This window comes from Kogia breviceps, chromosome 17 (genome assembly GCF_026419965.1).
Source record: "Kogia breviceps isolate mKogBre1 chromosome 17, mKogBre1 haplotype 1, whole genome shotgun sequence".
In the NCBI taxonomy this organism is placed as follows: domain Eukaryota; kingdom Metazoa; phylum Chordata; class Mammalia; order Artiodactyla; family Physeteridae; genus Kogia; species Kogia breviceps.
Genome location: NC_081326.1, coordinates 22,789,259 through 22,805,901, shown reverse-complemented (window position 1 = coordinate 22,805,901; position 16,643 = coordinate 22,789,259). Strand labels below are relative to the sequence as shown.

General features: G+C 40.8%; 1 protein-coding gene across 2 annotated transcripts in view; it reads left to right on the top strand.

The window, feature by feature from the left end:
- The window catches only part of PAG1 (phosphoprotein membrane anchor with glycosphingolipid microdomains 1), a 136,456-nt gene that overhangs the window by 68,662 nt on the left and 51,151 nt on the right, over window positions 1-16,643 (top strand). Inside the window, exons 2-3 of one of the 2 annotated variants that reach the window (XM_067017342.1) lie at window positions 10,580-10,679; window positions 13,023-13,118. In XM_067017342.1, the coding sequence (XP_066873443.1) occupies window positions 10,608-10,679; window positions 13,023-13,118 (168 nt within the window). In that variant the 5' untranslated portion in view covers window positions 10,580-10,607. The remainder of the gene's footprint in view (window positions 1-10,579; window positions 10,680-13,022; window positions 13,119-16,643) is intronic. The other variant, XM_067017343.1, reaches the window with a different exon arrangement.

The window sequence follows — 16,643 nt, the reverse complement described above, 5'->3', positions numbered from 1 at the left end:
GGGTTTTAGTTGGAGAAACGGAAGGATTTATGCATCTTGAACTACAATTGGCAAAGCCCTTTGGCCTGAAAAATGGAGAAACAGAGCATCACGAGAGGAGAGTCAGTGGCAGACATCAGTGTCGTCCCCAGAACTGCTTCCGCTGAAGAGAATGTAAAGGCCACCGAGAACGTATGCCTAGTGACCTACAGATTGCAAATACAATAACAGACACCATTGCGGTGCCTACATATCTGCAGAATGGGAAAGAAAGCTCTTTCCCACTTTGGTAACTTATTTATTCCTCTCATTTTCCCTTCCTTTCTGTCCTCCCTCCCTTACTCCTTGTCCTCATTTACATACGCACATGCGCGCGCGCGCACACACACACGTGCACCCCCGATACAGATCTGCCAGCCTGAGAACAAAAAGTCGAAAGAACAGGAACTAATAGAATACAATGACATCCAGATCAGATAAGTGCCTCCAACTGATAACAAGGCAAACGATTTTCTGCCAGAAACATCGTGTGAAAGTTTCGTGGCCTACTTATCCTCAAAAATGTGAATCAGGTAATACCAACATAGCAGAAAGTTTGAAAAACAAGTGACAATCATATTTCCAACATCCGCTTTCATTGGCCTAGTGTTTAATGTTTATGAACAAAGTGATGCTTTCGTAGGCATTTTTTTTTTTTTTTTTTTTTTTTTTTGCGGTACGCGGGCCTCTCACCGTCGTGGCCTCTCCCGTTGCGGAGCACAGGCTCCGGACGCGCAGGCTCAGCGGCCATGGCTCACGGGCCCAGCCGCTCCGCGGCACGTGGGATCTTCCCGGACCAGGGCACGAACCCGCGTCCCCTGCATCGGCAGGCGGACTCTCAACCACTGCGCCACCAGGGAAGCCGCATAGGCATTATTTCATTTGAGTATCACATGAACACTTTGAAGGAGGTGGAGCTTCCATCTCTTTAGGGAACGGGACCCTGAGTTCCAGAAACGGACGAGGGAAGTAAAGTCAGGTCCCAGAGCCATCTCTGCTCACACTTCAGCTGTTTTATTTTCCACAGCACTCTGACGCCTGCTTGGTCTCCACAGAGTATCCTTGGTACCACACACATTTGTCTCTCAGGCTAAACCTTTCAGATGTTAGCCTTCAAAAACTTGTTTCGTCAGCTGTCCTAACTTTAAAGCATCACAGAAGTTAGCAAACTGTATGTATCCATGTTATTTATTTATAAAATGGAGTGATCATTTGAGCAACAACAAAAAGCTGTGTAAATAAAGGGGATAGGTTGTGCCCTTTCATGGGGTCAGCAACAATAGCTTACAAAATAAAAATGCACAATGATTATTATTTAATCATTCGTGATGCTAGTGTATTTGGGATGAAAAAAGTATGGGATACTATCACTAGCTGTGAGTAATGAAGGAAGGACCATGGAAATGGTCTTCTAATCCTAGCCAGGCTCTGAGGTATTTCCTGGTACCAGGGCTACAAATACTGGCTATAGTTGTTCAAAGCAAGAAATAGCTGTTATTATTGCACTAATTCATTGCATGCAAACCCTGGCTTCTCCATATGGAGAGAGAACACAGAGACATCGTTACTAAACACACTACCTGTGAGAAGTAGAAGGAAAATAAGGAAGTTGTTCACTGATATATGTTCCCTTTCTAGAGGTTTCCAGACACAACATTACACAACTGTAACCTTTCCCACAAAGACATCGAAAAGCTAAAATGTACCCATGAGAGTGGGGATGTAAATTAGCACTTAAGACAAACTGAGGGCCACAACAGCTCCCCTGAGAGTTCCCTGGGTCTTCCAAGGACCATGCTCCTGGACTGAGCCCTCCTTTTCCAGCAACACAGAGACCTAGCGAATGGGAGAGAGAGCCTCCGCTGCTCATTCTGTGAGGTCTGAGGTTAGTTTTACTACAACGCACTTTTCTTATTTTCCCCTTTATTGTGGTTTTTTTATACCTCTACTACTTCTCAACTACAGGATAGTTACCATGGCAACACCTGTTGATGGCAGACCAAAAAAACTGTACTTCTGCAGTGAGGAAGCTGCTACTATATTTCTCGTTTCTCTCTCTCACAGTTAGATTTGGGGGGTGTTTTTGTTTCTTCTTTTATCTAGGCTTGTGGATGAAACCAGTTATCTCCATTTGGGCAGCTTGATACGGAAACTGCTCTCAGCTGTTTCCATTTTGTATGTGAAGATACAGCCGTGTTACCTCCTGAAGCCTTTGTTGTCTGGTGATTTTTACCAACTGTCATATTAGAAACCATGTCTTTGTCTAAGGGAGTTCAGAATCTTTAAAGCTTATTTGCCATTTCTGCTTTTATTTCCTTCTTCTCTTTCCTCTTCCCACCTTACTTAACCAAGTAGATGGACTGACTTCTTTGACCAGACACCCAGACAAAGGGCCACAGTAATAAAGCCCAGATTTCACATCTCACTTAAAATGCCATTAGCCTGGATATCAAAACAGCTAAGAAGATAAAACCTGGGTTATATATAATGCCGATTAGCTCTGTGGTCAGGTTAAGGAAAATATATTCTAGATAGTAAATAAATTGAAGAGACTTCTTAAAAAATAACAGTATACTGAAGAACAGTAATGTATGATCAGTTGCTAGGATCTTCGTACAGAAACTTAGCTATGTCATCAATAATCCATATTTAAACAGGCATTTTGGTATGCCTGCTCTGGATGTGGCATTGCAGGAGAATCTTTGGATGAGATTAAAAAAAAATAAAAGGCACCAACCCTGAAACCAGATTATCTGATTAGGGAAGCACACACAGGTAGCATCTGTGAAACATGGTGAAGCCAGGGCCATAGATCTGGAAGTAATGAAAAGTGGCCACGTTCTCTTACATCCTCTACCTTGATGAGCTGTGTGATCACAGCTGGGCGTTGGCTTCCTTGTTGCTAAAATTAATGAGCTGAAATATTGCAGAGTTTCTTCTAACTCTAAAATTACATTAATCCAACTCTGAAATATGCGCAAGTGGTAAACAGGGCAGAGTTTTAAGGATGAATTCAAGGAAAAACATGAATTAACCAAGAGGAGCAGTCAAAGAAAATAAATATATAAATAATTATATAAATATATAAATAATTCGATCTAAATAGATGTCCCAATAAAGCAAAAAAAAAAACTTCCTGGAAATTTTGGTCAAATTCTTAGGGAATTCTCTCAAAACTTTCCTCAAGATTAAAGAAATGATTGAAAGTTTTCTCTTTAATTCTGCTTCATGATGTTTAGGTAATTAGTCTCTCAGTCTTACTGACAAGAATGTTTTAAAATACAAATTCCTTCTTTGAAATTGTATTATGAATTATGTGAACCTGTTATTTCAATGTTTACTTGAATTCATATAATTAAGAAATAACTCCATTGTAACAGCTGGGTTGATATGTAAACTTTCTTGATATGAGATGTGTAAAGTGATGAGTGCTACCTTGCTCACCCTCATCTCTACTCCTTTTTAAATTTTTTTTAAAATTTTTTATTGAAGTATAATTGATTTACAACGTTGTGTAAACGCAGCAAAGTGTAATCACAGCAAAGTGATTCAGTTTCATATATGTATATATATATATATATATATACACACACACACACACATATATATATTCTTTTTCAGATCCTTTTCCCTTATAGGTTACTATAAAATACTGAATATAGTTCCCTGTGCTATACGGTAGGTCCTTGTTGATTATCTATTTTATATCACCTCTGTTCCTTTAACTCAGGACTGCAATATTAGGAAACGACCATTTTTTCATGTACTGGCTCTGTATTAACTTCCTAGGATTGCCATAATAAAGTACCACAGACTGGGTAGCTTAAACATCAGAAATTTAAGTGCCACAAGCTAGAAGTCCACGATCAAGGTGTCAGCAGGGCCATTTCCCCTTCTGAAGGTACTAGAGCAGGACCTGTTGCAGACCTCTCTCCTAGCTGTTGGTACATCCTTGGCTTGTGGCAGTGTAACTCCTATCTTCCCAGGACGTTTTTCCTGTGCGCACCTCTCAAATTTCCCCTTTTTATAAGGACCCAATCATATTAGATCAGGGGCCCACCCTACTCCAGTAAGACTTCATCTCAACTAATCATATCTGTAATGACCCTGTTTCCAAAGAAGGTCACATTCTGAGGTACTGGGGATTAGGACTTCAACATATGAGTTTGGGGCGGATACAATTCAACCTATAACAGACATGAAATGGTCACATACAGGCAACTTATACACACACCTATAGTACAGTATCTAAGTGTAGCCTCCCTGCAGAGATGAGCTTAGTAGACTAGAGTCCATCACGATACCTTCAGTTCTGTTGAATATACCATTGTTTACAGGCCATAATAGAGCTGACATTTGCAGAGCATTGACTATCTCGAGGCTCTTGCTAGCATGCATACATTAGTTTATGCATTATTTCCATTCCATTGAAACTCCTTTACTTTCTCTGGATACTGAGCATTACATCTCACTAAGTGGCTCAGAATTTCTCTAAAGCTCAACTTAGGTCATCTAATAGTTATTTTCCGTCAAATAAATGATTGAAATGTCATACATATGATAGCATCTCATAAAACTAACCCTAGGTCATAAGAGAATGGCCACAATGGTACAGTTCTGGTGTGGTGTCTGCAGGCAGTGTTGAAAGTCTAAGATTGAAGTGGTCAAGTGTGTGTGTGTGTGTGTGTGTGTGTGTGTGTGTGTGTGTGTGTATTCTCTCAGTACTTACATATTAAATATGTATTCTCTCTCTGTATGCACACACATGTATATGTAGGGAGAGAGAAAGAGATGGATATAGACATATAATCTCTCTATATACATATATGGAGAGGAAGGGGTCACCATGAAGTTACTTTGTCCCACGTGGTCCATCCACAAAGTGCCAACCTACCCCACCACATCCTTACACACTCCTCTGAAACTCAGAGACTTAGACAACAATTTTTCAATAATGGGGGAAAATAACCAGAGCCGAAGTGCAACCCATTCTCTGAGGCCACCAGCAGAGCCATTGCCTCAGGTCAACACAAACAACACAGCCAGTTCTTCAGAACCTTAAGAACAGAGGGAAGGGCCCTTTCTGTCTTGAATTACTCTGTGGCTGGGACTCCTAACAGTTAAGTATCTTTCTATGAATTGTGGATCCTGAAAGTGTACATGGACAACCTCAGCTTCCTATGCAAGCGGAAGTGTCCTTGCATCCCCTCTGGTCTACCCACCACTACACACATATATACCCATTTGCACAACTTCTTCTGGAAAAGATCGGTGATCAGCAGCCCTCTAACTTCACTACCCCTTGGGTGGTCCTGAAACTGGTAGTTACTGCTCATCCGGAAATGCCTGAAGGCTGATCTGAGGCTCTGTGCTAAACAAAGGCAGTGGGCCCAGCGGCTACCCAGTTAAGTATCTGTCTTTAGGCAAAAACAAGCCAAAGCTATAGACTCAATATATGGCAGCTTAAGTCCCAGTCCAAAGACAGCTTTTCAGATACACAGAGTGGAAGGGAATGGAGTAATATTTACTTTGTGGTTTTTTTAAGCAAGGAAATATCATTGAAAGGTGAATAAGGAAATGAATGAAGGAATGACCTCTTTGGTTGCCCTGGTTATTTATTATTCCCTGTTTATTTACTTTGCCTAAAGGAGGATGTTTTAAATACTTTTTTCTTACTTCCAATTCATAAACTAGTAATTAGAGAAGTCAATTTATTTTCCCTTCACTGCAGCAACATTTAAGTTCAGAAGCTAATCTTTTTAATGTTAGTGTTTATGCTACCTTGCTTTTTGTTCAGATATACTAAAAGCGTGCAGTTTTCCTTAAATACATTAAATTTGCATATTGTAAGCTATTCTATTTTTTTGCCATTAAGAAATGATATTTTTTTCCTGTTGAGCACTTTGGTCATTTTGATTTTTTTCTGTGTTAATATTGAAACTGCAAGGAATTCATGCCCAAGCCTTGTTCACTTGGGATGCAGGCTTACAGATAAGGCTTATAGTAGAAGGTGTCATTTTAAGCCTCTTTCCATGTAACATACTAACAAAAAGAAGGCTAAGAAATTAGCCTTTAACATTTACTAAGAAAATGTCATTTGTTAATAACTTAGTATATGTATTATAACTGTATCAGTGCTTACCTGGGTTCTGTATATTGTAGATAGTATAAGGATACGTGTTTAAGGATTTGTATCATCCGTTCCCCTAGAATATATTCTTCTTGGAAAGGGGATTATTTTCATTAAACCACACTGTTGAAGGCGATTTTTAGATTTCCCAGTGTCATAATCTTTTTGAGGCTTAAAAAAGTCTTTTTTTCCCTTCATCTTATCTACATAGTGGCCTCTCTTTGGCACCTCTGTGAACTACCCTTTCCTGCCTTTTCCATTTTTTTTCTTCTCAACAAGGAAATCTCTTTTCTTAATGGACTGTGGCTTTGCATACATCAGGGATTTCAGCTGTTAGATTGTGTGAAAAATGAAGCAGGAGACATCAGATGGTGTGATGACGAGAACTGTTAACACAGTAAATACCAGGAAAGCTGGAAGTGTGAGCTAAAGCAGCTGGGGGGTGGGGGGCTGGGTGGAAAAGATGAGAGACACAGCTGGGAGAGCCAGCAAGAAAAAATGGCCAGAAAACATGGGGGCGCTTAGCAAGAGGAGAAAGTGCAGCCCAAGGGAAATAAGAATGCAGGAGAAGGAAGCGTCGTAAGTTATGTTTTCCAATACTGCACAGGATACGTTAGCCCGTATACATTGTCCTTAGCTACTCCTTTCATTGCTGTACCATTATGTGTATTTAGTATGTGGTTTTCTTGTATGATTACTGGCTAAGGCTGAATATTGAAATTTTAATGGAAGTATATGTCTTTGCTTTGAGGTTGATCTCTGTTATACTGACAATTTATGAAACCCCTCATAGAATTCAGAAGGATTAATAACAAATAGCATATTCTTGTTTAGAGATATATTTGATTTTTTTTAACCAGAGGGTATCACATTGCTGACATTTAACATTTGGACAAATAGGGGGTGTGTATAATGAGCTCGATTAATAACTGGTTTGGTAAGTATATCCAGAGGGAACTGATTAATAAATCGCTTTCTTCCTGGTAAAGGGTTTCTGGTATTTGAACCTAATCCTATTCTGGTCAACATGAGGACTCATTTGGGTAAAACGCTATGAATACGTGGCCGCAAATCTCTCCCATCTCTCTGGGAGAGATGACTAATGTAATAACAAATGAAGGAAACAGAATTCGATCACAACTTGACATTTAATGCAATGACCCACATCTTAAGACGCAGACATGGAACAGGGGTGACGAGAGCACCTCACCACCACCACCACCAATTAAATTGCAAAAAGGCAGTAACGAGAGATGTGGCTTAGCATCATAGATGAAACAAATTTAGATTTTGTGTTAGTCAAGTAGAAGATTCATAGATGCCCACAGTATAATGTAGCTGGTGAGAAAAGCTTCAGTGGTCTCAGGCTTTCTAAATAAAAGTGTAGCATCTGAACTGACTCAAGTAAGAGTCCTGAGCTCCTCTTCCCGGATGCAGTGTTACTTCATCTGGAGAACTGCCTTTGAGCTTAGTCATTTAGAAGAGAACAGCAGCAAATGAAAGTGTCAGCCCCCAGCACGTCTCCTCCTACCTTCCCTGTTTCCTCCCCACTTGGTCCTCTTGCATGCGCTGCCTCGCCCTCCCCAGATCTGAATTCGTCCTCACTAAAGCAGGAAATACTAAGATGTTTAATCCTTAAACCCGCAGTGCTGCAGGGCATACCACTCATCGTGTCCTCTCTGTGCCTCGCCCGTAGTCTGAGTGTGTTTGTTGAATTTTGATCTCCCGTGCTGAGAATGGTATTGCCTCAGTGCTGACCATTGGGATAATCATCACTGCATTCCAAGTGGCCATCCTTGGATGTAGAATCTGCTATCCCAGGAATGACTTCCAGGTTGCCCTGAGACTCACTCCTTGACTTTCCAAGCTTCAGCTCTTTGTCTTCCCGTGTATTAAGTGTCTGGGACTCAGTGTCTACTTTGGGTACCATGGTCTATCTTGGTCTCGCCAGGAGGTCTTCTAGAGAAGTGTGCCTCTTACCCAGGGATCCTGCCTAGTGGCCAGATTCTGTGGCTGTGACTGGACCTCCAGGACGGTAGTGGACCACCTTCCTGACTTGACCAGCTTATTGTTCCCTGCTGATAGCTCTGCCTTCCCTATGATAGCTGGGCCCTGAGAATTCCCCTACCAACCATCACCAAAACCCAGATAAGGACTATTTCCTAAATCAGATCAAGGTTACCTTGTCCATTGGATGTTGAGTTTGGTCCCTAGATTGGGCTTCGTAGCTGGATTGGGCTCTCGACGTGCTCTGCTCTCGTGAGCAGGCCTGGCCAGGACTCAGCTCCCTTCCCCATACAGCCTTTGTGCCCTTTTGAGTCATAGTAGGTGGTACTCAAAACTATACTCTCTGAAATGGAGAAGGGGACACTAAAAGGCAGCAGGGACCTCTTTAAACACATATCTTCAAGTATTTCAAAGGTTGCCATATAGGGAAAGTACTGGACTTGGTCTGCATAGCCCTGGATATCAGAACCAGGACTCCAACTAGGTTACAGCCACTAAGCCTTCCTTACTGCTTGCTCAAACCGAGCAGTGTTTCCAAGAGGTAGAAAGGGATTCCTTCTGGAAGCCTTTCCTTATGGGAGGGAATCTGGCATAGGCTGGAATAGCAGGTCTAAGTTTCGTTTATTGGTTTATTTCCACTACAGCATGGATAAGGATAGTATTTACTTGGCTGGCATTTGCACGCATGATATATCGCCATGGTAATATGTCTATCATGAGCGACCTGCAATCCTACTCCTTTCTTTGTCTTCGGGGACTGCAACTGAGAGTGGCTTTATTATAGCAATATCCTCGAGTCTGCTCTGATTTTTAAAAATGTACTCAATCAGTGAATCAATATCGAATGATTATTATATCTTAGGCGCTGTGATTCATTCAATGCTCAGTACTTTGAACTGCTACATTTAGCCAACTATTTTTGACATTGCACTCATGAACTGGATGTTACAGACATTGTAGAAAGGGTTCAAGTATCAAGTGATGTTGATCTATAGCTCACCTTTAAATTTATTTTAAATTTAAGAATTACTCATTGAGCTCCTTGAGTCTAGTCTCATACTGAGTAGATGTCTAGCCTCTCAAACATGAATTTGGATTCATGTTTCTTAAGTCTGTGCTACCAGATCCCAGTATGTATCTACACAGATAGCAGGGAGGTTTGCTGTCAATGTCATCACTACTTCCTTAGGAGGGACTGCAGGGCATAGTTTTGAAGAAATGCTCCTCTCCCTAAACTTCTCCTCAGCAATGGCAGCTGGGGCTTGGGCCAGGCCATCTGTCAGGTGCATGGTCCCAGTGGCCCAGAAATAGAATTCTATTTCAGATCCTCTGAGAGGCTTTAGCCAGAACAAGCCTTCAGGTTAGTAGGCAAGAAGCTTCATGAATTACTGGAGTTCATTTGTTGGAGCTTCTTGTGAATGACATCATCCATGTTAAGAAGCTGGTAAGAGTCCTCATGAGAACTGTCAGTGAAATCGGTATAGAAGAAGCAGTGCTAAGATTGGCCTTCTACTGACTTATTATTGTATGCAGGGTAGGGGGCCAGTCATATTTGATTAGATACCTGGTTTCAGAAGTCCAAAATTCCATTCAGTGGGAAAAGAAATCAGCATTGAAAGCATAGGATTGCTATTTGACTGGATCAATCATTGTTTGCAGTAATTAACTGCTGTCCACACTCAGAGATAGTCATGAGGGTGAGAGAGGACCTGAAGGAATATTTGGTCCATGCAGACTTATACCCAGGTTCTCTCAGTCGGTCTATGATAGTTTTCAGTGGAGCCAGGAGACCCTTCCTCAGTACAGCGACTCCAGTGATTCCAGCTACAATTATACTTGGGTTTGCCAGATTTATTTCAGCTTGATCTAGCAAATGACTGACATTGTAATGTGTAATATCCACATTCCTTAGAATATTGTTTTGGTAACACCTTCATTGGGATATAATTCACATCCCATTTAAAGTGTGCAATTTAATGGTTTTTAGTATATTCACAGAGCTGTGCAGCTATCACCACAATCAATTTTAGAACATTTGAGTTACCTCAAAGAGGAACCACACAACTCTTAGCTGTCATCCGCATGATGCTCATCCCTCAGCCCTAAGCAACCTTTATATTTGCCCATTTTGGACATTTCATGTAAATGGAATCAGATAATATGTGGGGTTTTTTGTGACTGACATTTCACTTAGCATGTTTTCAAGGTTCATCCGTGTTTTAGCATGTATCGGTACTTCATTTCATTTTATGGTCAAACAATATTCTTTCATATGGATATACTATATTGTGTTTATTCATTCACCAGTTTATGGACATTTCTGCTGTTTCCAGTCTGGGGCTATTATGGATAATGCTGCTGTGAACATCCACATACAAGTTTCGTGTGGACTTAACGTTTTCATTTCTCTTGGTATATACCTAGGAGTGGAATTACTGGGTAAAATCACTCGATGTTTCACTTTTTGAGGAACAACCAGGCTGTTTTCAAAGTGGCTGTACCATTTTACATCCCCATCAGCCAGGTATGAGTGTTCTGATTTCTCCATCTCCTCGCCAACACTTGCTACTATCTTAGATTTTTCAATTATAGTCATCCTAGTGGGTATGAAGTGTTATCTCATTGTGGTTTTGATCTGCATTTCCTTGATGAGGCATCTTTCCATGTGCTTATTTGGCCATATTTGTTTGGCGAAATGTCTATTCAAATCTTTTGCCTGTTTTTGGTTGGTTTGTCTTTTCATTATTGAGTTATAAGTGTTCTTTGCATATTCTAGATAAAAGTCCTGTATCAGATATGATTTACACATATATTTTTTCATTCCTTGGGTTGTCTTTTCACGTTCTTGATAGTATCCTTTAAAACATAAAAATGTTTTTAATTTTGATGAAATTTAAATTACCTATTTTTCTTTTGTTACTTATGCTTTTGGTATTACATCTAAAACACCAGTGCCAAATCTGAACTTATGAAGATTTACCCCTATGTCTTCTTCTAAGAGTTTTGTAGTTTTAGTTCTTAAATTTAGGCATTTGATTCATTTTGAGTTAACTTTTTTATACAGTCTGAGTTGAGGATCCAACTCCATTCTTTGGCTATCAGTTGCCCCATAATCTTTTGCTGAAAAGACTGTTCTTTCCCCATTGAAGTCTTGGCACCTTTGTCAAAAAATCAATTGGCCATAGATATATGAGTTTATTTTTGGGTGCTGAATTCTGTTCCACTGATCTAGATGTCTACCCTATGCCGGTACCACACTGTCTTGATTACCTTGTTTCCTTGGAATAAAAACATAACTCATGAAATTCATGTTCTGAAAATGCAAAATTATGCACCACTTTTATGTTATTAAATTAGCTGTCAAATAATATGTTCAGTTTTAAAATCAGACTCTTTACTCCTGTCTAGTAATACAGACAGTATATGCAAACATATTATTTCCCCTACATATTAATAAGATTTGGCATTTTAAGAAAAATGTTTATTTTTTTACTGTAGCAATTTGCTTTAGATAATAAATCTTTCTCACATCTCTAACGAATTCAAGAGAGTCCTCTGGGATTGACAATGACATGGGGAAGTGGAGAGGTTCGGAATCCACATCTAAATATATCTGTATGGCAGGAGTTCAGGAGGTTTGATGGAAAGATGGCTTGAGAAAGGCTCTTGTCTGTCAAGCCCTTCACCCAGAGAAGCCCTGCCCTCTTAGTTTGCACGGTTGACAAAGACCTGGAGTCGAGTTGGAGAAAGACCGCCCGTGACTATGTGTCTTGTTCTAATCTTTTTAGACTTATTTTTTAAAAAGAAAATAATAATGTAGCTGAATGCAGTGGTGGCAAACAAAAGGCGGCCATGTCTCACTTGGTAACTGTCAGGGAAACAATTGATGTACCTAAAGATAATATAAATAATCTGCTGATTCTGCTATGGAAGAAAGCAACACTCAGTCTAAGAGATCATATGTGGTCCTAATAAAAGGACATCACTAGATGCCAATCTAGGAGGCTGGTGTTCTATTCAGTTTTTATATTGTAAATCAGGAATTAATATCTCAGTCTGTAAAATAATGCGTGGTTCTGAATCTTAGACAACATCCAGGATATTCTCCTTGGAGATTCATTTATTTATTCATTTCATCCTTCTTCTGTCCTCCCTTTGTCACTGTACTTTTCATGGTATCTTATGTACGAGAGAGGTTCAGTACAGGAGATGTATATTAGAGGATAGGAAGAGATTGGAGAGGTAAAGGGGGATGGAGAAAAGACAGAGCACCAGACACAGAGCAGAAAAACAGATGGGAGATCAACTGAAGTCATTCCTGTGGTGTCCTCCATTCCCACACATCTTCGCCATTTCCACAGTGGAACGGAAGAAGGAACCGCTCAGGATTAGATCGGTGTGCCATTCGGGCCACACTGTTCACGCTGCGTCAAAGATACTGTTGTTCATAAGACATTTTCACAATTAAATCACAGCTTACCTTACCTCAAAGCATACTCTTTTCAAATAACTCACTTGTTTTATCTCAAATTCAGACAACAGTTATTTGAATGTTAGTATCACTACAATAACATATAGATTGCTTTGTCATAAAACTAGGAAAAAGAGGGCAAGAGCAAGTAAATAGACATGTATTTGATTAGACATTGACTTGGCTGCTATTTTGGAGAAATTTTTTTATTCATTCACTACTATGTGTAGTTTTTCCTCTAGTTTGTAGTTTGCTTTGTTCAGGAAGGAATATAAAGCTCAGTGTTTGGCATAAATGTGCCAGCATTTTTACAGTGAACTGGACCAGTATCTGTCACAGTCTCTATCCATCTGTCTTTTTTTTTTTTTCCCTAACTTTTTTTCTCTTTGGTTATAGGCCAAGAAGGAAGGGAGAACATTCACCACCACAACGTTTCAAAGGGAATACATTGCCAGCATTTTGAATACTTATTTGGACAAACATTTCTTCAAGGTAAATATTACCATTGTACCAGTGATGGGGGCACATCATTAGAATTTGCAGATTGCAGTGGTAGTGCACAAAGGCTTAATTGTTTAGTCTGGCACAAACATAGAGTGATAGGAGATAAAGAAGGAGAGGGAGCCGGAGGGAAGAAAATAGCGCAGTTGGGATATCCTGCAGTCTCTTCTAAATGTGTTACCAGGAGAATGCCGTCAGAATCTGGGAGCCCACTGAGCTGGACTCAAAATATGTGGGAAAATGGGGAGAAAGGGGAGTCTGTATTTTTTTTCTTCGTGTCAGTGTCTCTCAGATATTCATGAAAACAAAAGGCAGTGTGGTCTAATTGTAAAAATAGCATTTCTTCTTTTATGAGGAAAGAGTTGGGTAATTCCTTTTAGGGGTTAAAATAAGATATACGTTGTATTCACATCACAAGGGGGAAAAAACCTGAATCATAGTATTTTACACCAACTAAGACTTACGGATATGGGAGAGTTTAAGAGAAATCTGTGTTCTTCTCTTATGAAAATACCTACTAAGTAAATCTTTCATTGGCTGGTGATAAATGCTTCATGAATTATGTTCATGTATGGAACATTATATTCATGATGCCTCTTTTGGGGGGAGGGGAAAGGGGTGTGTGTGTGTGTGTGTGTGTGTGTGTGTGTGTGTGTGTGTGTGTGTGTATGAGAGAGAGAATAAATATGAGACAGAGACACCAAAGAGAAATCTGTCAGCATCATACTGTATGTTTCAGAGAAGTAACTCCAGGCATTTTCCTTATGAATCATGAGCTTAGCGAGAATAAAGATCTTCACAGAAGCAGCTGAATTTCTAGTCAGCTCCATCACTCATGAATTAGTTGTCAATATTTTAACACAAATTGCTATGTCATTTCTATGAAATTCCCCTCTTGCTGCTCAGTCTGTAGCTGAAAGCTGTTTTCGCCAGGCCCTGAAATTACAGTGGATGAACTGCCTCCTTCCTTCGGGAAAGATATTTGTGTGCACTCGCACACAGAAATGCAAAAATCTACCATCCAATTTCAAAGAAAATAAACTTGTCAACTTTCTCTGTTTAGCAGTTGATATAGAGTTGACAGTACTTAGTCCTGAGCTGGCCAGAATGCAATTCCAGATTGACAGGGGCAGGAGAATGTTCTCCTCCCCAGTCCTCATCCTGCCTGTCCTCTTCTGAAGGGGTTGCGTCGGGAAAGTGGAGGCGGCACATTAGAGGAGAATTTTGTGATACTATTCATTCTCTGTTCTGACAGAGAAGACATTGTTTATTCACTGTAATAGGCTTGGCAGGCATCTGTGCTGTGCATACAGAATGGAAACATTGCAGAGCAGTGGGAACTCTCAAAATCCTAAGCAATGGATCAGCTTAGAGCTTTTAAAAAATATATATTCTAATAGCCGCCGTGACTGTAGATGCAAGGCATAACTTGGGGAGATAGTTTTCCTTGAAGTGATCGTTTGCTTCACAATTGCATTATGCATGTCTCATGCGGAAAAAGTCATTAAGATAGCAGTCTGCCTATCGCAATACTGTAGTAACAAAAATTAAAATCATGAAAGGTGAGAAATATGTTCTAAACGCACTAGACCTGCTTTGAGATTGCTCCCTACATATTAGCATTCAGGTGTCGGTATCAACGAAAAATAACCCGTGCATGTCATCGGATGATTCACAGAAACAAGTGGGAGCTGCCTGAGATAAGAGGAAAAAAAAGACACATTAAAAGATGTGCCTTGGGGTAAGAAGTGCCCCACCAGAGACAGTGTGAGACGGCGCCATGCTTAGAATGTTCCAGAACTTTAAAGGCAACAACTGTAAAAGCCAAGGTTCAAAGCAGTGTGCAAACCGTGCACTGCCCTGGGGTATGTGCTTCTTAAAAGCTCTGCGTTTACCCCACTCCACCACTTCCCTGAGCACAGCGCCAGGTGTCTGGGACTCGGGGTGTGTGTGCGTGTGTGTGTGTGTGTGTGCATTTGTGTTTCTCACCAGAGCAGATAAAGGTCTTGCCAGGCTGCAGGCTGCCATGTTCACAGGCACAGCACATGAGCTGGTCCAGGGGAGCCCTGCGAGCAAGTGTTCCCAGCCACCCCAAGCCAAGTTCACCAGCCCCTCGTCTTTATGCTTAGAGAGAGACGTGTCATATTCCCCAATCCTGGCTGGTATTTGTAGGATCTCCCTGCATCTGTTTTTTACAAGAACTATATGATATAAGTTCTGACATTCCTAAAATTACAGTTATGATGACATCAGTATACAGTCAGCTATTAGATGAGAGCAAACCAGTCTCAGCTTTTTATGTAACTTATATAAGGATGAGTCTTACACACCTAATGAAGATCTTTTATTCTACCACTTAGGACATCATTCATGTACATTACCTGCTTTGTTTTTTTTTTAAGAAATGTACATTTCCTTAAGACATATTTGACAATCTTTATAAATATATATTTATTAACCCTTAAAAATATAGAAAATATATTTATATGATGCTATTTTCAAGTAAATACCAAAGACATCAAGAAAAATTAATCAAGATGTTACCGAACTATTTCTCTCTATGGTGCCAATCTTTGGGGCACATTTATTTTGTCTGTTTTAAAACTAGTTTTATTTTATTATTTTTAACAAATGAGGTCAGGACTAGGAAGGGAGGTGAGGGAGAGGCAGGACTAACCTCTACTGCTCCCGCCAGGGGCTCCTGGGAGGCGCTGCCCGTGGAGCAGGACGGGAGAGCCCTGAGAGCTGCAGTTTGCAGGGCAGTCGCTGGCCCACCTGTGATTGTGGCAGCCCTGCCTCTTGATCTGCCTCCATATTCCCGTTCTGCTGGAATCTCTGGTAACTGTGCACAAGGCCTGATCATTAGTATGTGCAAGTAACAGCCAGGCTCTCCGTCCCAGGCTACCTCAGCCCGCCAGAAAGTCAGCATGTGCACTTCTGGAAGCAGCACCGCCAAGCCTGGCCCCATTTGTATCCTTGTAATTAGTCAGGCCTGGCTGTCTCAAAACGAGGAGCGCGAGGGTCTTGTGTTCACCAAATGCTGTGTGTCATCTTTGTCTATTACGAAAGGAGACATACATATACCAATAGAGGGAAATTGGAGTAAACACTTAATGATACTATTCTATTTAACCAACACATATTGCACGTACAGTGAGGCAAGCACTGGTCTCAGCCCTTTGCAAATATTAAATCATTGAATCTGCCGGACTGCTCTACTACTACTATTATGATTATTCCCATTTTACTGAAAAGGAAGCTGAAGCTCAGAGAGGGCGAGTAACTTGTCCAAAGTCCCACAGGCGGTGAGGGCAGAGAGCGCAGCAGCAGGGCCACCTGTGCCGGAGGCTTGGCCTTAGGGCTCCGTGTACCCGCCCCCAAGGCGGCTACCGTGCCACAGCAGATCTTGCTGAACTGTCACGTCCCTTTGGGGTCTGTACACACACCTGCCAGTCTGCAGAGGTACACACGATGTGTGACGTTGTTGGTTTTGGAACTGTACACCCTCTGTCTCTT